Source organism: Pezoporus flaviventris, unplaced genomic scaffold (assembly GCF_033815535.1).
Source record: "Pezoporus flaviventris isolate CSIRO_AGI_PZ_B2104156 unplaced genomic scaffold, CSIRO_AGI_Pfla_v1 ptg000213l, whole genome shotgun sequence".
In the NCBI taxonomy this organism is placed as follows: Eukaryota; Metazoa; Chordata; class Aves; order Psittaciformes; family Psittacidae; genus Pezoporus; species Pezoporus flaviventris.
This window is the reverse complement of record NW_026892761.1, coordinates 5,283,076-5,305,277: the sequence shown is the minus strand read 5'-3', so window position 1 is coordinate 5,305,277 and position 22,202 is coordinate 5,283,076. Positions and strand designations below refer to the sequence as shown.

At 44.8% G+C, this 22,202-nt stretch overlaps 2 protein-coding genes across 2 annotated transcripts; one reads left to right on the top strand and one right to left on the bottom strand.

Annotated features, from left to right (window-relative positions):
• The first annotated feature begins 965 nt into the window (after positions 1 to 965).
• Positions 966 to 9,709, top strand: TTPAL (alpha tocopherol transfer protein like). Its single transcript, XM_061441739.1, has 5 exons — positions 966 to 1,034; positions 1,876 to 2,328; positions 3,038 to 3,231; positions 5,091 to 5,201; positions 5,919 to 9,709. Exons 2-5 carry the CDS (start codon positions 1,890 to 1,892, stop codon positions 6,192 to 6,194), a joined length of 1,020 nt encoding a protein of 339 aa, XP_061297723.1. The 5' UTR covers positions 966 to 1,034; positions 1,876 to 1,889; the 3' UTR covers positions 6,195 to 9,709.
• Positions 9,710 to 10,101: 392 nt separating this feature from the next.
• Positions 10,102 to 18,145, bottom strand: SERINC3 (serine incorporator 3). Its single transcript, XM_061441738.1, has 10 exons — positions 17,988 to 18,145; positions 17,323 to 17,484; positions 16,746 to 16,939; positions 15,847 to 15,926; positions 15,005 to 15,142; positions 13,985 to 14,154; positions 13,159 to 13,249; positions 12,591 to 12,768; positions 11,979 to 12,206; positions 10,102 to 11,019 (listed from the first exon to the last, which is right to left on the bottom strand). The coding sequence occupies exons 1-10, from the start codon at positions 18,024 to 18,026 to the stop codon at positions 10,881 to 10,883; spliced, it is 1,419 nt and encodes a 472-aa protein (XP_061297722.1). The 5' UTR covers positions 18,027 to 18,145; the 3' UTR covers positions 10,102 to 10,880.
• Between the last annotated feature and the right edge of the window lie 4,057 nt (positions 18,146 to 22,202).

Below are 22,202 nucleotides of genomic sequence, written 5' to 3'. Positions count from 1 at the left end.
CAGGCATCACCCTGTGAACTCCTGCGGGATACGGCTTTCTGGCCTCTCAAACACCAAACCAAACAACAGTCCCAAAACCCCCCACCCAAACCACAGAAATCCTCCCTTCAACACCATTTAGTCCCTCTGATGCCATTGGAATTCAGGCTACACCAGCACATCTCTTGGGCCCTGCTCCCATCAGCTGCACTTGCCTGGACCCTGATCTGAGGCTCCCCTAGCTCTGCCCAGCTAATGCCACAACTGCTCTGCCTCTCGGCTCGCCGGGGAGATGCTCCAGGGCCCGCAGACGGTGCTGTGGTCCCATCCAGGCTGCCCTTCTCGGCTCACAGCCCCTGAGCTCGCTGCTGTCTCAGATACCGGCTTGGCCACGGACAAGGGAGGAGTCACAGCGCCGTAGAATGCTTTGGAACGGGTCTTAAACCCCATCCAGCTCCAAGCCCCACCACGGCCAGGGACACCTTCCACTAGAGCAGCTTGCTCCAAGCCGCGTCCAACCTGGCCTCGAGCACTGCCAGCGATGGGGCAGCCGCAGCTTCCCTGTTCTTCACCCACGCCGCGCATTCCTGCCCGACTTGCTCTCTGTCGGGAGGCCCCGCTCTGGCAGGGGCAGACCCTGCGGACGTGCCCGGTCACCACGCGAGCGCTGCCGCTCCCAAACATCAACCCCAAGGGGGGTTCGTACAGACAGAGCTCTCACGCACATAAGGACACAGAGGTGCCCGGCGGCTCATCACGGCTGCTTTAACGAAGGGCGCTATACAAGCAGATGAGGTGACACAGACACACACGCACCCCACACGGAGCGGTCCCGGCGCTCCCCCCGCTGCACCGCGCATACACCGGAGGCGGGGGAGCCCCTGCACCTTCGGCCCCAAGCCTCACGGCGCCGGCAGCCGCGACCACCACCGCTCACACGGCGCCAGGGCCCAGCACCGCCCCCGCCGTACGCAGCCTTGCGTCACTTCCCTGCGGCCGCCGTAGATCCGGGGCGCCGCTGCCTGGGCACGGCGCGGCTGCGCGGGAGCGCTCCGGTACGGCGGGGCCGGGAGGTCCGCGGGAGGGACGGGGGGTGGAGGGAGCGGAGCGGCTGCGAGGGCCTCCGAGCGTGGGGCTCCGCTGCGGCTGTCAGGGGCCGGGGGCTCGGGGCACGGAATCAGCGCGGTTGGAAAGGAGCCCTAAGAATTGTGCCAGTCCTGACGTTCTGTAAGTGTTCATTCATCTCTTTCCATTTGCTACTGGATTTGGGCATTCGCGTCCCAGCTCAGAAATACCGGCAGCAAACGATAACTAGGTTGAGCCTGCCTTAATGCCCACGCGGTGCTGGGGTAAGAGTCTGTCATTTTCGTACCTGCGCATCCAGTCTGTGAGGTCCCAAATTCTGCTCCTCGCGAATGGCTCAAGCGTTCACAGCGGCAGAACACGGTGATCAGTACACTTATTCGCAGAGGAGTTAATGAAATCTCCTGGCTGGCTGGGGTCAGCTGTGAGGGCTTCTCACAAGAGGCTGTCGTTTGACCAGCTGTGAGAATCCTGCCTATCCGGGATGCTTTAGTTTCCAATTGCACACAGGAAATAAATGTTAAGGCAAATTAAATGCTGTATTTTAATTTTCATTTATTTGGTTAGGTTTCATCTGAAGTAGTTCTCTACTTGCTATTCAGGATAAAGACATTAGAGAAACCTGTGCTTTCTAATCCTAGGAAGAGGATTTAAATGTCTAAACTGTGCTTTTGGCTGTAGTACCGGTTCTTGGAAGGGCCTTCTCTTCAGCCAGGAGAGGGAGGGATACAGGATATAATAAATATGTAAATAATAAATAAGTTCCTTAGTCCGTGAGATTGTTTGTCATTTGTAGCGCTTGGTTCTTGACAGATTCCTGCTACATTATGTCAGGAGACAGCGACTGCACCAGGACGAGTCCATCAGCGGGGTCTCCATCAGACAGCGAGTTCGTGCCAGATCGGCCAAAGTATGTTTGCACGTTGTCTCCTGATCTCATTACCAAAGCCCGGGAAGAGCTCCAGGAGAAACCTGAATGGAGGCTCCGTGATGTGCAGGCGCTCCGAGATATGGTGTGCAAAGACTATCCCTCCCTGGGGACCTGCCTGGACGATGCTTTTTTGCTAAGGTTCCTCAGAGCCAGGAAGTTTGATTACGATCGAGCTCTTCAGCTTCTGGTGAACTACCACACCTGCAGGAGGAGCTGGCCTGAGGTCTTCAATAACTTGAAGCCATCTGCAATAAAGCCTGTCCTCGAGTCAGGCTTTGTCACTGTGCTGCCTCGGCTGGACCCTGAGGGACGGCACATCGTCTGCATCCGCCCAGGTACCGAAATGCATGAATGTCTTTGTTCTCCATCTTCAAGGTGTGTCTGGCCCAAAAATGTGTTCCCTGCTCTGCTGTGAATAGTGGTTATTTAGACAGAGTACAGTGGTTCTCTGAAATCTGAAAAGCTAACTTGTGAAGGGACACGTTTGTCATTAGCCACTGTTACGCTGGTTCCTTTTCCTGTGTCAGCAGTAACTGCAGTTGTGTCAAAATGAAAATGCAGGGAGGTGGGTTGATGAAATATTAAGCGATTCAAGAGAAATTAATGTAGTAACTCAAACTGAAATTGCTGGCCTGCTACTAGAACCTTGTAATTCGTGTGACAGTAAGTGGAGAGAGTCTGTGGCTTTGACTCCTGTGTAAACAATCAGTTTTCCATGTACTCTGGCTCCTGCCAGGCTTGCTGTAAATTTGTCTTCATCCGTTCTCCTCTTTTCCATTAACCTGCTTGCTTTCTGAGCTGAAACTGCTTCTAATAAGCTGTGCTAGGTGGACAATGGGGTTCTTAAAACCGTTGCCTTCGCTCCCTGAAGTAAACATGAGTTGCCATTTATCTCTTGGTTGAGAAGGGCTGCTCTGAACTAAGACTGTGCCTGTTAATGGTTAAATATTTAAGAGTCCAGGAAAATGGAAAATCAGGTTTTGGAATGTGTATTGTTAGCTTATATTTACTCTCCAACTTACCATCCATGTCTTGTAACCTCAGACAGATGGACACCCAGTAATTACCCGATTACTGAGAACATTCGTGCCATATACTTAACATTAGAAAAACTCATTCAGTCCGAAGAGACCCAGGTGAATGGAATTGTAATCCTGGCAGACTACAAAGGAGTCAGCTTATCTAAGGCGTCTCATTTTGGTCCTTTTGTAGCCAAAAAGGTGATTGGAATTCTTCAGGTAAGACCTGAACTGGTGGGAAAATGAGGTTGTGCATTGTAAATGACTGCTTCTGTGTCTAGAGTTCTTGACTGTCACCAGCAACTTAAGGAGCTTGGCTTTTACTAGCAGAGTTAAAACATGTCTCTGCCCAATCAGTTTCTAACACCCTTGCCAACTTACCTCACTTGCCCTTTTTTGACTTCTACATCCCTAACACTAAATATGCATTAGAAACGTAAACTTTGAATTGGAACAGGAAAAAGCAGTTCTGCTAGGTTGTGGTAAGGAAAAGGGAGAGCACTTACAGCTAGAGAGAAGACACTGCTTTGCTTAAATGCCAAGGAATGGCTTGTTATTTAAATAGCTCCTGTCAGCGAGATGGAGCTGACCACTGGGCAAGTGCAAGTTCAAGAACGGCTGCAAAGATTCTGGCAGAGAGGACTTTTGAGTGGGTATGATTTGAGGTAGATTTCCATCTGCTTCCTGAAGGAAGAGAGGCTTTTTCAGCCTAAGGGTCAGAGAAAGAGATAGGAATAAAAGGTCTCAAATAGATGTTGGGAAGGAAAATGATGAGAACAAGTTGGAGAATGGGTGTAACACAAGTGGAGTTGTACAAAGTAGGAAGGTGAAAGGAGCGAGGAGTAACCTGGCCAAAGTGGCAAGGAGGTCTGATGATTTTACTTGATGTTCTGCCATACTACCTGGAGGAGTGAGATGAGGAAAACTTCTCTTGAATGGGTTAATTCCCTCATTACTTTGATTCTGGCCTGAGATGGTTACAATCTTTGCTCTATCTGAGGGGGATAAGGAAGGATAAGGGGAATCAGGGAAGGTTATGGAAACTAGTGAGTTTATGAATGCCTATATAAGAACTCCTTTAAATTATGATCCTAATGTGTCATTTAACTGTCTGAGCCTGTATTTAATTTGTACAAATGAAGTAATGGGTGTCCTGCTGTTGTAAGTGGAAGCTGTTCTCTAAACAAAAGCTGAACGTGGTGAAGGACATAAAGGTATAGGTGATATATAAACATGTTGCATCAACCTTGCTGAGCTGCGTATCTTGTGAAGATTAGCTAATTTACTGACTTTCATAAGGAGAAAAACTCTCCTGCAGTGCATGTTGCCTGCTTTTCACTCCAAACACTGACTGCTTGCTTTGTATATGCAGAGCTGGTTACAAGGGAGAAAAACTTCACTGTGGCATGAGAACTTAATTGCTTATCTTGAGTTTTTGCCTCAGAAAAATGTTTCTGCAATTGTATTTGTCCAGCAGAAATTCTGTAACTAAAACTAACTTGTTTTAAACTGCCTTGTGGAAGAGACACTGTGTTCTGTTGGCAGCAGAGCCTGTTTGTCTTTGCAGTTAGCATGACAGAACAGTTGGAATGGCAGAAAAGTAGTGGTACCAGATTTTTTCCTTATGTAGAAAAACATTTTAGAGTACCTTGGGTACTAAATCTTGTAGCTGGACACACTGAATCAGCCTGCTCTGGGTGTGAGTGTAGGCACACTCCTCGGAAGCCAGGGTCATCGCTTCCTAACTGCATCCCCTTATCAGGGTTGGGAATGCAGTGATCACCTAAGTGTCTTTGCCAGGGGAGATGAAAAACAACATCAGAAATCAGGATTTACTGACAGCAATACATTTCTCAATGCAAGGTTTTCTTGTCTCTTGACTTTATGCTCTCAGATCGCATCCTAAAACTATTCTCTATTACAAGGTACATTTCTGTTGCTGTATTGGTTTATGGTGGTACCTCTGAAAGTTTGGGAGCCAGTGGGTTGTGCTGGCAGTCAGTCTCAGGAGGTTTTAAAAACAGGAATATGGCAAATGTCTTATATACTGCAGTATAACATTATTCTTTACCCTTCAGGATGGATTCCCCATTCGAATAAAAGCTGTTAACATAATAAATGAACCTCGCATATTCAAAGGCATTTTTGCAATCATCAAGCCTTTTCTGAAGGAAAAGCTAGCAAACCGGGTAAGGATCTTTGTCATTTTAACATTATGTTTGAAAGTTCCTTGCTTGTCCAGTGCAGTAAAACATATTGAAAAACTTCATGGCTAGAAACATGTTGGTGCTGCTTACTTGATGTAACTGGTCTTTTCTGCTTTAATTCCTAAAATATGCCTGTTGGGAAAATTCTTCACAAGAGAGGAGCTTTGAGGAATTTAATATTGGCATAGTATTAATACGGAGCTTTAATACACATGGTATGTATCCAAGACATTAATTTCACCCCTAGGGTTGGATTATTTTGGCAATAACTCTTCGTTTATGAGGCGGTGCCACAGAAAAGCTGTGCTGCACCTGCTGTGCTCTTCTTCCTTATGGAAGCATCCTGCATGGCAAGAATAGTCTCTCGACTGGACTGGATGTAGGATGATGCTTTTTCCCCACAAGCATAAGTATTTCTAATCCCAGGAAGAAAGCTAGTGACAAGCTGAATTTGGAACCCTGGCACAGACTGGCAATTGTTAAGTGTCTTGGGGGGATTTAAGCTGCACTAGACTTGGATTTCAACACTATTATGTCTAACTGCACCTGTCCACTCTTGTATGCTGCCACTTGCTTATGAGGACATCACTTCTAAAACTTGCTCTTTTAACTCAAAATAAGCTTGTTAGTTGTCTGTTTCAGTAATTTGCTGGAAAAAGTTTCATACGCACTATTACAGCTATCTTCTGCTTTCTTCAGTTTTTTCTTCATGGCTGTGATCTGAATTCCCTTCATCAAAATATTCCACCAGTGATCCTTCCTGAAGAGTATGGTGGTACTTCAGGGAAGCTGGACACCTCTGCATGGAATGAGCTGCTGCTGGCCTCTGAAGAGGACTTTCAGCACGATTTCTCAGAGCTGGTTCTCCCGTGTGACAGCTCTCCCCATGACATGCTAGGGAGTGGGGATGCTGATGAAAAGCAATGTGATGATTCTCTGCGAGGCATGAAGCCTCAGCTCTATTACTGTTACTAAAAAACCAGTAAGGGAAGGTTTCCAGCACAGTTAAGATCTGTTCTGATAGGTGATGCTGTGAACTCTGCCTTACCCCTAAACCTGCAGTTTAGTGACAGATCACAAAGGCACTTTACACTGTAGAACCAAAGGAAGCTGAAGAGTGCACAGTGGGGGCAGGGCAAAGTTCAGGGAGGACAAAGGCAAAGAGCACCAGTTCCGTAGAATATTAAGGCTCATCAACCTCCATGTGAATGATGCAAACTGGCCTATTCTTTCTATTGATAAAGGAAAAAAAAAACTAATATTACAGGATGGTAAGCTTGACAGCTTCTTGTCCCCTCCCCACACAGGTGAAAAGTGGCAATGATTTACTAGCTGTGACCATCTGTTCCCTTCCCCTTTCGCAAACACCAGTAATCCAAGACAAAAAAACTGCTTTTGAACCCTGCAAAATGTAGTTCTGTCAGTGAAGATTGCTTAAAACCATAAAAGTCTAATTTGACCTGTCCTTTATCACTTGGTTCAGACTGTGAGCTGGTATTTCTGAAATATCTCAATGGATATTTATCTTAAATTAATACAGAGCAAAACTTTCCTACCCAGGAATATCAGCCTGGAGATCATCTCTGAAACTCCCTCACAGTAGGAAAAACTATACCTGGAGGATCAAATAGTACAACATCTATACCAAAGCCTGTTATAAACAGAAGCAGTCTTCATTTTCAGAAAACGGGAAGCTTTTCAGATCAAGTACTATGGCTTTTGATTAGGTAACAGCTTCAAATAATGAGGTTCAATACCAGATAAGAAACAGCTATGTCACCCACCTTCCCACACTGTCAGTTGTTCTTTTCTTCAGCTGGTTGTGATGAGTTGGGTAAGTAACTCGTACATGGAATTTTAAGGATGCTTTGTAGCAGTTGGTATATGATGTATAGAAGGCAATACTTTATGTATGACAGCAAGGTGCTTCTTTAGCTTGTTACCTTGGGCAGGATTTAAGTCTGCAAAACCAAATGCAGACAGGCTGTTTGAAAGCACATTCTTAAATTTCCTGGTACTGTAGCATTTTGTTCACTGTGCTTGTTGGCTCTTCTGTGGACTGTTACAACTTTGTTTTCAACTTTGTTGATCTCTTTTGTCTTTGGTTGTCCCATTCCTGTACGAAGTTAAACTTTAATCATCTCTACAGTATTTACCTGTAGCGTGTATGCCTGCGCCTCTAGGTCTTTGTCTAGAGACAGAACTAAGACTCCGCTCTCAAATCAGGGTAAGATACCTATGTCTAAATAAGCTGTTCCCACTCCTCAAGTTCAGTCTGTTTAATGGTCTTGAATTAGAACTTAACTCTTAGCACACTCTTTGCACACATTTTTCTGCACTGTAATAGTGTGGATGGAAAACCTCACTAGGGCCAGGAAAGCACAGCTTGTTACGTCAAGGTAAAGTAGTTCAATATCTGGCGAAAAAAGAACATCCCTTCTAACTGGAGACTTACTTTGAGACCACTTTCTCTGGCTGAAATCCTTATGTAGTGCCAAGTGTCATTACAGGTACCAGTTGTTTCTGTAAACAGAAAACTAAAGCATCAGACATTCATTTTTCAAAGTGCCAATCTCTGTTTTGAATGTCTGTCTTCCTCTCAGTCTCCCTGCAGCACAATTGCACTGCCAAAAAGAGACTCCTCTACCACTGTAATGACTTCCTGATCTGGCAGCAGACCTGATTCTGGAACTAGGGACAAGCAAATGCCATACTTTTCATCCAAGCATTGTAAAAGGAGATTGGGTTTTGAAAAGGGGTAGACCATGAAGCTTTTTTTCTGTATGGCGGTCAGAATTTGTGGGATCAGGGAACTCTTAACCTGAAACAGTTCAAGTGACGAGTGGGAAGAGATGAAAAACATCTGATTTTTGCTAGCTTTATAAGCCAATTCTACTCCTCTTTTGATAACTATTACCTTTAGTATGGGGAAAACCAAACAAAACCCAATATCACCGTTCAAAGTAAGGTCAGAGTACTGCTAGCCATTTCCTCATCTCTGACCAGAACACGCTGCATGTTTTGCAGAGATTAATTCAGTTCTTTGTGCCACCCTAGCAAGACAGTAGCACATAGCACCAGGACTTAAGACAGGCAAGTGACTGCCCACATTGTTTAACTGCCAGAACATAGAGAGAGTGGTGTTTAGTGCCTCTTAATTCCAGCCACTATGTACAATTAAGAACAAAAACAGGAAGAACCATCTTCCCTAGAGGTGAAGGCTTGACTGGTATTTGATACACTTTCCTTAATTGTGCTGCAGGGTTTGAAGCGGTGGCATTTTGACTAATAGCTAACCTATAGGAACAGCTACTCTGATCCCCTCATAGAACTACCAGAGAGGGAGGCTGACTATTCAAATTTCATTTTAACGTCCTTCAAAAAGAAAACAACCTAGCTGTGGTCAGCAGAACGCTAAGGAACTTCTACACCCTTTTTCAGTCTTTTATATTCTCTTGCATGCCTTAAATAGTAGGCGAATTAGATCCATCTCTCCCTGCCCTTTTCTCCTCTGCTCACAGAGAAACTAATAATACAGCATATTATTTAAACATAATAGATAAGGCTACATTATCAATGCTGAAAATAGCTGGTCTTGTGCCTCCAGAACTTTTGTTAAAGCCGTCTGCTGAACTGCTGATGTCAGGATGCTTAAACTAGGCCAGGCTTATCTTTATCAAGCATCTAACTGTTACTTCTAATTTGCTCTTTCTTGGCTTTAAAACTCAGATGCTGAGTTGCAGTCTCATTGAGCTCTATCACTAACCCATTTTTAGGTTCCTAACCAGTGCTTGGCTTGTCTTGCAGAAAGCACAGCTCTGTCTTACATGCGCCTGACTACTGAGCTGAGAATGTTCTTTGAGCTTGAGCACTTACTAGCAAAGAAATCAGTTTGTTCCCAAAATGACTCATATCAGCATTTGGAAAATAAAACAATTTAAGAGAATAGATAGGAGAAGCTTACAGGCTGGGGGACTTTGGTTTCTTTTTGTTTACAGCACTAAACCAGATCCGTTCTTTTTCCCACTTGAACTAACTTTGTTCCCAGAGGTTATATGCCTTGCGCAGTCCATAAGCCATGCCTGCCAAATCCAACACATAAGGTAAGATACCTGAACTGCACTGGGCAGCCATGGCTTTTGGCATTGAGTAGGACAAAAGGTAGCTGCATTCTGTACATAAAAGTACTTGAATTTATACTCTTGCAAATGGGTGTTACAAACCCTGAGGTGCAGGAACTTGGTGAAGTATTGTTTTTGTTAAATCTCATTTTGGCATGAGTTAATCATAGTGTTATTCAAACTAATACTTTTGCCTTCTGTTGTATGTAGGCCTAGAGGTGTTGGGTGGTTTAAGTGTACATCTTATTTTGACAAAATTTATTTTTATATTGCATTTTATAAAATGGAGTGGTCAAACCCATGTACTTTTCTGATGCATGACTGGGTGATTAAACACGTTGTTAACAGCTGCTAATTTGATATTTTAAATGTGTTTGTCTTGTGTCATGTTGGGGTATTTTATCATAGAAGCCAATAGCAACAAATACTTGGTTCCACGCTAAACACACAGTTGCAATCAACTGTAATTGCTACGGTTTTATACAGAAAGGTGTTCCTTTCTACTGCAGAACTAAATTTAACTTGTAAACTATACCTGAGCAAAGTCTAAGTGACAGGATTTGATATTGAGAATCACATGGAAGATACTATTTGTTTCAAAAGAAATAAATTATGACTTACTATTTGCTGCATGGTGAAAACATCCAGTCACATTGAAGTGGCTACTGCAGCAGCTATTAGCATTTTAATCACTGTATATAGTATTTTGCATTGGAGATAACTGCTGCTTCGTAATGCTGCTCAACAGAGCTGGGACAGTATCAGTAGTTAGTCCACTTTATTCAAAGAAGTTTACAGTGCAAATGCTGTAGTGCCCATAATAATCATTTCACATACATTATTTTTATAAGCATATTAGACAAATAAAATCAATTTGAAGCTCTATTTTTCCACCATAATCAAAGTTGTTTAAACTAGTCATACACTTACCACTCAATATTTGGCAAAGATACTGAAAAAGAACTTACCATAGAAGTTGCCTCTTACAAAAGGAAAGTTTGGTCTTAAAAGAAATTAGAGTTAACATTTTTTTAACCTCAAAGTTCTGTTCTTTTGGTGAGGAATAAGGGGTTGTTTTTGCCACAACACAGGAAGGCAAGTATAATTTCAGTCAACTTTTACAGTGGAATGTAGAAATCAAGCAGCATAGCTTACACTTCCAGGAACTGAAGCGCTGGTGTATTAGTGCATTATGCTGAGTATAATTGTTCTTTAAAATATATTACTTTGTATTTTACCTAAATGTTACTTCAATAGAAAGGTTGTGGCTATTGGACAGAACAGATACTTTTTATGCTTTGACAGGAGAGCTATAGTGAATTTTAAAAAAGCTGTAATAAGATAACCATGACTGAAGGTTAAAATAGATAACTGATACTAATTTTGATCCTGCATCAAGCATTAGGCAATATATAACTTTCTATCCACCTGCATATTAATACCAACATAAGCAACAGTAACGTAGACCATATAACTAAAGCAGTACATGAACATTTTGGCCTTCAGCATAAAAATCCCCACTTTAATAAGCTTCAACCATTTAACTGAAGTCCCTATTAGTGAGGACAAGAGGAGCCACTAGAGTCCAGAGATAGAGGACGAGACAAACCCAGCTGGAGGTTATCTTCATCCACACGGCTGGCCACTTACTTGTCATTGTTTTAAAATCTGCATCGGGGCTAAAAAGTAAAGTCAATTAATAGATAGATAAGGCACCTGCCATTATTCCTTACTACCTCTCATAAGAATCTGAAGTTAGGACAGTCAGTCAAGACACTCCAATGCAAGAACCTTTGTGGGAGAGTGGTGAGACAACTAAACCAGCAATTTCTTTCTTCCTTCCTTCCTAGGCCTGTTGTTCTTGGTACCCAGTTTTCAAAATTAACCTGCTTGTGTATATTGATGTGCTACTCTTAAAAGAAATTGATACTGGCATGGGTTGCCCAGAGAAGCTGTGGCTGCCCAATCCCTGGCAGTATTCAAGGCCACACTGGGCAAGGCTTGGAACAACCTGGGCTAGTGGAAGGTGTCCCCTGGGGGTAGCTGGGAGGTGGAACTGAGTGAGCTTTAATGTCCCTTCCAACCCAAACCAGTCTGTGATTCTACGAAATATGGGAGAGCTATGCAACAGACTCCTGGTGGTTGCAAGTGCATTTGTTAATTTGAGTAATAAGACAGTCCTGGGGAAAGTAGTTTGAAGCTGCAGCAGCAGCTTAAAATTGGATGTTGGTGCAGTTGGGTATGTCCAAGTGCTCCAAACAAATGTAGGAAACCGTATCTCTAAGTAGCACGTATGGCTGTCCCTGCACATCTTTCCCAGAGTGATGAGCCAGTAACATTACACTGGACTCTGATAAGCTTCCTGGAAGGCTACTTTAAACCAATGTCACAAGTCTCTTTTCTGCTGCTTGCCTATCTGAAGGACAGTAACCACACTTTCTGCCCTTGCAGCTGTGAAACAGTCCACTAGGTCCGCAGCTGCTGATTTTGCCTTTTTATATCTTAAATCAGCAACAAAACAATTGAGAAGACACAAGTCCGATGCAGACAGCACTTTAACCTGCTTGGTGGGAGTCTCCTATCCAACTAGAAATAGTGCCTGGTACATTCAGCCCATTGCTTTCTGTCTTGCTCTTACCTGTACCAGTTGGTGAGTGTCATCATAATGTAAAGAGAGGCAAGAAACAGCATCAGGTGGAAGAAGCTGTAGCTGTACTGAACACCATCCTTCTCATTATCCATGACACGGCGCACTTCTCCTTCCTCTGCAGCCCCGCTGCCTGTTCCCACAGTCTCCTCCAGAATGGCACTGTCACTCCCAGACAGTGTCAGCTTGTTCACCTGGCTGTTACTGGAGGTACGAATGCTGCAATGTACCCAAAGGCAGACATGGTTAAAAACTCCTTTTCCAGTTGGCATGTTTGCTAATAAAACAAGCAACAGATCACAATGAGTGTCTGGGACAAGCAAATTAACGTTTTTTAAATCCATCTGCAAACACAGGAAGCTCCTCAAAGAGACCTGTTTTCATCCAAGCTTTTGTTAACCTAATTAAACAGTGTTCCTAGTCCAGGTCTTGTAGCACATCCACAGAACAGAACACAGCTTTAGCAGCCGTATTTGGGCTCAAGCCTGAGACAGCAGCTGGATATGAATAAACACAGGTACATTTTTCACTAGACCCTGATTCAAACTGAAAAAGTCAGACAAATCCCAATGGCTTATCATTTGATAGCAGTGCAGAACCCACCTGGAATATAAGAGGCAAAGGACAAAGATAATCAATCCAACAATGCTCTGGGCATCCCACCACTGTAGGGACTTGGGCGGAGCTGGAGTAGCAGGTACAACAGTGGTATTTGCTGGACCAATGGTGGGTGTAGCTATCTGGGTAATGATGTTCAGCAAACTTGGGTTACAGCTTCGTTCTGAAAAGGTTTTCAAGGCAGATTAGAGAGAGATGAGCTCTGCCAGCATTTAGCTGAGAAAAGATGACAGGTAAGCCTGCATTTTGTCATTCGCTTTAGCTGCTGATCTCTTTAATTCCGCAGAGGCAGCAATGGCATGGAATATTTTTCCTTCCTGTGAGCTAGGCAAGGGTGTAATAAATAAAATGAGAATGCCCTGACACTGGTTTTGTTACCATCACATGCCCCAGTTTAGTTCTGGAAAGAGGCAATCTGATGCTTTACTTCCTCACTAGATGTTATCCAGACAGATCAGCAATCCCCACACAGTGATCTGAACTAACTATGAGCCACTTCAACAGCTTCTGCTTTCACACTAAAGCGTGTTATTCAGCTCAGTCCGTTGCTTACCAGGCTCATTGGACATGGCTGACCAAGTGAGATACATGGTGTAGAGTGTGATAACAGAGGACTGGAGGAGGCCAGAGTGAGGCTGATGTTCCTGTTCAAAGACAAAATAGCAAGCCAAGGTCAAAAGGGCAAGTTTTACCTATAGTTGAACAGTTTTACCCTACTGCCAACAGTTACTAGCATGAGAACCTTTATTTTTTAGATATGCACTGGGCTTTGTTTCATGTTCAAAAGATTGGGGGAAAAAAAACCAATACCTTACAAGTAATACAATTTATGCAGTGAGCAACCCAACCATGGAAGGAATAGCAAACCAAACCCAGTTCTGTGCCCAAGCCTCAGTTACGGCTTCTCACTGACTTAATCCCAACTTGCCCCATAGTTTTGTAGATAGGAATCTAGCACGTGTTTTGTTTAAGCACTGCCAGTTCAGAATCAAGTATCATGCAAACTTCCTCTCATTAATCACACCTACCCATAATTTCAAAGCCACAATATTAAGCCAATAAATTCCCAATTTGTTTTGCTTTTCCCTAACAGGTTTCTCTGTTCTGCCAGAACCTTCACCACTAAAACCATGCTAGCAGTCCCCCACATGGAAACGAAGCTCAAAACAATGTTAGCCCAAACAGCCTATCTTCAGGAAACACATCACTTCATAATGCCTTGGTCTTGGAGCTACATTTTTTTTCCCCAAATGTTCCTAGCTAGCATAGCTATGATGATAACCAAATTTTAAAGTTCTTAAATCTGACTGAATTGGTATTACATCCTTCTTGCTTCCCTGCCTTCTATGTCAGAAGAAAGTAACAGAGAAAAATAATACCTGTACTTTTGGAAGGACAGAAACAATGGAGACAGCTATGCACAGGATCATATTAATGCTTATGAAGAACTTGTTCTCAGTGCAGCCATCTGGCTTTGTGTAGAAAATATAGAAGAGAACAATAAAAACCAGAGACAAGGCGTAGAACAAGCTTGTACAGGACAGCAGAGCTGGAAGGGGAAAAAAAAAAACAACTGTTACAATACCCACATAATTTAACAGTACATCTAAGGTGATTTAATGACCAGCTGCCACTGTAATGAGACAGTCCCTACTCCTCATGTGGAAGTCTGGTTCAAAAAACTATACTAGCAGAATGCATTTTTGTTGGGTACTGCTAGATTTCTGTGTTGGCTCACGAAGCAGTGCAGCTCAGAGGAAAGCCAACACTGCCACCAGGAGAATAAGACCTGCCTTTCAGTGGCAGTTTAATTGGTTTAACTGATGTCAAGCCATGGTGTCAAATAAGAGTGCTTTTTACACACTTCTCACAGTCTGTTTAGAAGCCCTGAATTCCCTGCTTTATGCTAGAGGTTACCCATTTTCATTTCCATTCTGCTATTTCTTTACAAGAAGCTACAAAATACTGTCGCTATGAGCAAAGAGTAACAACAATCAGTACTTTCAGTCATTTAGCAGTCAGCTTGGGAGTGTGCACTGAGGCACGCTCTGTCTTGTACTGCAGCCAGTCATGGATATAACTGGGCTCCTGAGGACCTTAGGAGGGGAGGTAGCAAAGCAAAATTAGAGTTGAAGAGATCCAGGCTACCAGCTCTGCACTCACATTGCAAACTAGGCAAGTGTTGTTTGACTGTTGGATCTGCTAATCACAAGCCTAAAACATTTTGCATCTTATTTAATGAGAAAAAGGCAGTGCTGCAGCTATTCATTCCAAATGTTTAGAAGAGTGATTCAAGAAGACTGCAAAGTGTAATGCTAGGTATGTCTGCAAACTAGTAAGCGATACTCTGCAGAATAGTGGCCAGCAGAAACAAGTCTTTTACAGGTTAAGAGTCCTACCTGCATACCAACATTTAGGATTTCCCTCATCCATTCTTGCAACCCAGCTCTCATTCCAGGAGTGAGCAAAGTCCACGAGAAGCACCAACTGGATAAGAATGAAGGCAGCGGCTCCACAGATACCAATAACAAACCAAGCTAGTAAAGGGAACATGAAAAACAGGGTTAGCTTTCATCACTTGCATGCTACCCCAATTAAAAAATATAATAAAATTTAAAAAGCTCCTAATTATATTGCAGACAAATACAGAAAAAATCTGAAACTATGTTTAGAAATGCAGATGCTGTTAATCACTCTGGCCTCCATGCTGCCACAGCACATAAGGAGTCCCAGCTATTCAAGAATGCAGCCTGTGCTTGTCAGGCTGAGCATGGGGATGTTCAGCCCAACATGTTTTCAGAATGAACACAAGATCTACACAAGACATCTTTGTGTATATAGTGCCATCATGCTGCATTTCTTTGTGGGTCAACAACCCCTTCAGGTTCCTGTGATGTGGCCAGACAGTAAAAGTTTCTTGCACAGATATTTCAAAGACTCTAGGGAAGTATTTAGCACTGCTCAGTGTTCTGAGCTGCCTTTAATCTAACTAACACCAGAAGGCTCAGCCCAGTAGTGATTGTGTCATGGATTAAATTGTCAATACCCAACACCTATGCACTTGAAAACAGATTCCTTGTAGCCATAACTTCAGTTGGTCACCGTAATACTGGATGAACCAAGAAGTAGGTCACAATGTGTCTTCTCCAAGGTAACTTTAATTATTGCAAGTATAAATTGTAAGTCGGTGAAACAGTTTGAGTTTATTAAACAGAATTCTGTGAAGATGTATTAACTGTACCTCTTGTGAATGGCCCTTCAGGAATGTAAAATGCTCCAACCATGATAGCCACAATGGCAGCTATTTTGAAGAACCAGAACCTTTAAAAGAAGATACAAACTGAAAATACTGGTCTTGCTCTGCATACAATAGTAGTGTTTTGCATGATCTGCAAGCAGCTTGCTGTACATAGGTGGGCGTCTAACAGAAACGTAGAGAAAAAAAGTTGTGTTCAGTGGGATTACAGATAAAGTTGTTCACCAGTCAGGGGGAGAGGGTGAAGCAACTGTCAATACATTGGAGACACAGACTGACAGACACCTCAGAGTTCAGCACAGGCAAATACAGAGACAAACACCTAAATACAAACACCTGCACAGGAAAGCCCCGTGCAACAGGACAGGCTGGGAAATGACTGGCTGGAAAGCTTTGCTGAAAGAGGTTCCCCTGCCCCAGCAAACACCGAGTTATCAGCTCACCCTCACAAGCAGGAAGGCTAACTCTGCACTGTTCTGCTTGGAGAAGGGAAAAGGGAGATCTAAGAGAGAAGATCATGAGGAGAAAGAAGGGCCATCCAATCAGAATCCAGTTTCTGGTAGCCTGCTGAGTTGCACTGACCCAATGAGCACTAGATTCAGCACAAAGATGGCAACAGAAACTAGCTGAAATGCAACATCTCTGTGTAAATACAGAGGAGTGTCCAGAGCATTTCGCTTTTGGTGATCCAACCTTAGAGGATTATCAGTACATTGAATATGTTATATAAATAGGAAGCTTTTTAAGGAGACTAGAGTGTTACTCTCTATTCAGCTCAAAAGAAACAAGGCTGTCAATGTACACATAAACATTTGACTCTGTGTTCAGCAACAAAACTTGAGAGAAGAAACAAGCCAGACCAAGCGACTGGCTCACACACATACCCATTGTGTATCGAGGCTCTTGGATCATTACTTGTTTTCACTTCTATCATGAGCAGAGAGAGGAGAAAGAAGAACACTGCCATGGCAAAGCTGATTCGATAGACAGCTCTGTAGCCAACAAACACATCACAGCTGACAAAGCCATCCAGGTGCGGTATGTGCGTGTGAAGTCCCTCATCACAAAATCCAGGTATCTGAGCAAAGACACATTCAGTTGTGAATTTACATCTGCATTTGCAATTACATCCTTTAAGCACTCTAAGAGCTAAGTCTTTCAGTCAGCTGTCTTCTGGGAGACTTGATAACAAGAGACCTTGTGCTCAGCTGGCCTGCACAGACCCTGTTATTGTGTTTCTTTCCCCATATCACCACTAAAAGCATCCAGGAAGATTAAGAAACCAAAGCACCAGGCCCCTGATAAATGACTGTCAATCTCCAAATCTGGTCATATTTCAGAGACCAGGCATGTTCTTAAAAATGTACATTCACCAAATTTACTACTTCAGGCAGAAGCCATTCAGTACACAGTCTCTTATCTCAAGAGATAAGGCACATTTGGGTGTTTTCCCCTCCATACCTTTTTCAGTTGCTCTTCCATCCCTGGTGCCAGCATAATGCAGGCAAGAGTAGTGCTCAGGAGCAAGAGAAAGGCATAGATAAGCCGCGTCACTGTTGAATTCTTGCTGTTGGGACAACATCTGCACAGCAAACACGAGGCACCGCTGCACAGGCAGGGAATCTGCAGGGCACAGACAGGCACAGTGAGGGCGCTCCCCCCGCACGGGCCGTTCCACGGCACGGAGGCAGGAAAACACCCCAACTCCACGTAGAAACACCACTCCCTGCGCACATAAACCGTTTAATCCACGTTTCTGACTGACGTTCGGCCTGAGAACACCCATGAACTGATCACCCGCGCTCGGTTCCCCACCCGCCGCCTGGCTGCAAGGGGCGGTAGCGTCCCGCAGCACCCACACGGCCTCGCAAGGGCAAGCCCCGGCCGCCCGCCTCCCGGTCAAGCGGGCCCCGCGCCCCTAGGGCAGGAGCGGGACAAACAGAGCCTCCGCCGCTCCGCTCCCAGGGGCTCCCGGCGCCGGCGGGACGAGCCTCTACCCACAGCCCGCGGGCGGGTAGAGAGATCCCGGTCTCGAGCCGGCCCCCCTGCGGGGGCTCCGGGCAGCTCCCGGGAAGGCGGGGGATGCGCCGGGGAAGCGATGCGGCAGCCCCCGCTGCCCTACTCACCCAGCTGGCCAGCGAGCACACCCCGAGCACGGCACCCATGGTGGCAATGACGGTACCGACACCGAGCCCCCTCCACCCACTTCCTGCTTCCGCCTCACCCCGCGGTGTCAGGAGGCCACCATCCAAGAGCCGCCGCTTCTCATTGGCTGTCAGCCCTCGAGGTGGGGGGCTACCCGCCAATGAGAAGGCAGGATGGAGCCGAGCTCCAGCGGGAGGCCAAGGAGGGACGGCGGAGGCCGCGGGACGGGGGGTTGTTGTTTACGAACACTTCTTCCGCCTTGGGGAGGAGGAGGGACGCTGATTGGTCTAAAGCGTCAGCGAGTGGGCGGTTCCTCCAGCAGGACAGCCAATGACTGGGGCTGATCGGCAGGCCCGGCAGCCAGTCGATACCCTGAGGCGGCTGGGGATACCTCGGCCAGCGGCGGTTGCCATGGCAGCAGCGCGGCGCCAAGGGCGGGCAGCATGGCGGAGCGCCGCCACCGGGCACCGCGGGGCTGTCACCGGCCGCACATGCGATTGCACAGTCACAGAGTGGTGTGGGTTGGGGCCTTAAAGCTCATCCAGCTCCAACCCCTGCCACGGGCAGGGACACCTTCCACTAGAGCAGCTTGCTCCAAGCCCCTGTGTCCAACCTGGCCTTGAACACTGCCAGTGATGGGGCAGCCACAGCTTCTCTGGGCACCCTGTGCCAGCGCCTCAGCACCCTCACAGGGAAGAGCTTCCGCCTAATGTCTACTAATGAGGCTGAATGCGTTGTGTCTCCCTGCCCCTGAGTGCCTATAGCCTGCAGGGCACCCTGGTGCACCCTGTGCCCTGTCTGCATGGGTAAAACTGATCCCCGCGTGTTCCCGAGGGGACAAGGTGTCACCAGGAGTGGTGACAAGTGTCATGTCCGTGCCAAGGTTGCGTTGGAGCTGTATGAGTTGCACCTGAGTCACCGCAGAAGCACTGGGATTCCTGAGGAAGCGGATGGGCGGCCTCCTGCTACCCTGGTGCTGCCCTGTATGGATCACAAAGGGTCTGTTTGACTGTGGTCATCTGTAACTCATTCCTACCCTTGTCCCATCAGGATAGGGACACGTCACGTTGCTGCCTCTTTTTTTTTTTTTCTGGATGTTTTGCTGAGCACTAAGGCATGGATAAGCCATGTCACTGTCGTCCATGAGTTTTAGCCTGTAAAGTGTTGTAACGGGACTGTGGGTGGAAGTGGGAAGGCTCATGAGCCTTTCAGAGGTGGGGTTTCTCAAGGAGACACTTCTGCCTCAGTTCACACCAGGCTATGCATATTTTGGAGGTGCACGGCTGTAAAAGACAGAGATGTACTCCTTTAAGAAGGAAGAGGAGGTAGAGGATTGAGCCATGTGAAAAGAGACATTGTTCTCCTGCTGCCCAGAGTGTGGGGGCCTCTCTGGTTTTGGATTACCGACATAATGCACGACTTGCAGTTTGGAGGGAGACAGCTGAGTGACTGCACTCCTCCTTGCTAAAGCCTGGGAGCAAATGGAATAGCTGAGATGGAGCTGTGAGGAAATGACAACAGTGAGAAGGTGACAAAAGCTTACACATAAGTTTAGAAAAGCACTCTGGAGCTATTTAATTGGCATTAGAGTTGCAAAGTATCACAGGGCAGAGTCAGAACTGGCTGGTTTGGGTTACAGGATATATTGCGGCTGTTAGCAATCCCAGCTATTGCATGTCACTTACCACTGCGTCAGAGCCTTCTTTCCTTCACACAGTCCCTTTCCAAGAAACTTGCTTCCATCACAGAAAGGGACAAATAATCAGGATGACAGATAATAATCATGACAAGTAATCAGAATGCCTTTACTGCCATCTAAAATTGCCAAGAAATGACAAAAAGTGTTCAGTAAACTAGCCACTTATTACCCACAGCAGCTTTAACATTCAGAATGTATGATCATAATGTTAACATTATCATCCCTCTTGTAATCAGCCTCATTCATGAGGACATACAGACTTCTTTTGGAAAAAGATCACACCATAAATTATTGAAACTGTTCCTTCAGATAATATATGAGCCTTTATTATTAACATATTTATATTACTCTCTTGGCTGCATCAGCTGGATCTGTAAGAAGGCTTTGTCACATCCCTGCTGTTTGTTCACATGAATATGTGCAGAATAAAGGCAGGATCCAAAAGTCTGTGCTCCCTTCCCGGTAATCCTGGGTAAATAACTTCATAGGTGTATTAATAATAGGGTGATGAAACTCAGCTAAATCCCGAGTCTGTTTTCTTCACAGGAAACTTATGAGACTAACAGTTTTGTTAAGTACTGTGGGATCCTCCACTGGATTATGCAGAGAAAGACAAAGGGTACAGATAAAAAGCTTTTTCCTTCCACTGTCCACGTAACAAGAGATTTCCAAGGGCTCATTTTAACCCCCCTCTGATTCTGCCTAACATCACCTCAAACCACACGTATTTAACAGGAGATAAGGATGAAGTCAGCCTAGTGACTGTCAGCTATGGGAATGAGACAGGATATGGCAGGAGGTTATCCTAGTTTGTACAAAAATACCCTGCTCTGGTATGTGACTCACTTCTGACAGTAGAATGAAATGGTGCATCCCGTATGTGTCTATATGTTACATTGCATTCATATCTATATGCTACTTGACATGCCTAGAATAAACCCTTGAAATTCGCTAATAGTTAAAGGAAATGTGTCAGATACAGTCATTTGAAAGTCGTTCTCTGCAGTCCTTTGTGCAACTGAGCTCATATGAAAATGTCACTCAAGCTTGTGCGTTAGTGCTATTCTTGTTAATCTCAAGGGTCTCCCGTTCATAATAATGAAAATGCAGAACTTTTCCTAATGTTCCCCAGAGTATTTGAGGGTCCCTACTCTGCATGGGCTGTATTTTTTAGATAACAGATCCCACACATTATGATTGAAAAATCCTTTGACCACCCAGAATCTTTCAGGCAAGTGAAGGGAACTGCAAATTGGAATGACTGCGTCAAACCACCTGTAAAAATTAAATCATACACAGTCTGTGTTTCTCCAGTAGAGGTGCCTTGACCCATCTACAGGTCTAAACATCTTACTGTGCTCTGGCCTGCATAAACATCCACATTTTGAGGTATCTGCATCAGTTTTCTAATATAATCCTCCTAATTATTGGACTTCTTAAAAGTGTTTGGCTTTAAACAGTATTTATAACTGTGCTTCGATTGGATCTCCAAAGCATAAAGAATTACAAAGTCTTCTTTAGGGACAACTGCTTCTCCAGCTGTATAGTTCAGGATTTGGGCTGAGTTCTATTCTATCATCTCTGTTTTAAACTGTGCTTAGCCATCAAAGTCCTTCTTCCATGAGGCAGTTATCAAATAATGGGCAAAATACTTCTACAGCTGAAACCACCAGTGGGTTTAATTGTCTTTAAGTGGTCAGTGTTAATAGCTTCAACAAAAGCATGTTCCAGCAGGGTAGGAAGTCCTCCCAAATACAAATACTGTCAAGTTTATGGAGCTCCCAGATGACTTTTGCTGGGGTCTAATCTAATCATGTACTGTAGATACAGGGTCTCACTCACCACTAACATGCAAAGGCTATCTTGTGCTGCCTGGTGTGATTCCCCAGGGAAGTGCACGGGACTGCTGCCAGCAGTGTGGCTCTTCTCCCACTGGCTTTACACTCACCAGCCCCTGCAATCTGAGATCAAGAAAAACCAACTTCATCCACACTCTCGAGTCTTCCAACATGAAAGCTACTTTTCTCTGCAGTCCTTTGCTCACGATTTTATAATTCTCCTCTTCCCTTGACTGTGTGCTCTGTGACTGCATTAGCACCTGCCTCTGCACTTCTTAGACTATTTTCCTACCATGTCATGGATACATGAGTCATCTTATTTGCAGTGTGCTGAGCTGAGTGAGAGTCATAGTAAGTTGTGCGCTTCAAGGCCATTAGTAACGCTGCTAAAACTTGCATAATATATTCTCCAGTGTCTAAATCCCTGAGAGATTGAGTAACTGTTTTCTTTTTCACCCCAAGTGACTATGGAACTGGATGATTCACTGCTGTTATGACAGAGAAATTGCAATCTTTGTGTCTTTCCAGTTTTGTTTGGCCAGAAATTTATTTTATAGGACACCTTTGTCCAATCTCTTCTAAGTCCTTAAAATGACACCGCAGACCTTTTTTGCTGACTTCAGTTCACTTCAGATCATGTGCTCTGGCCTGGCAACTGT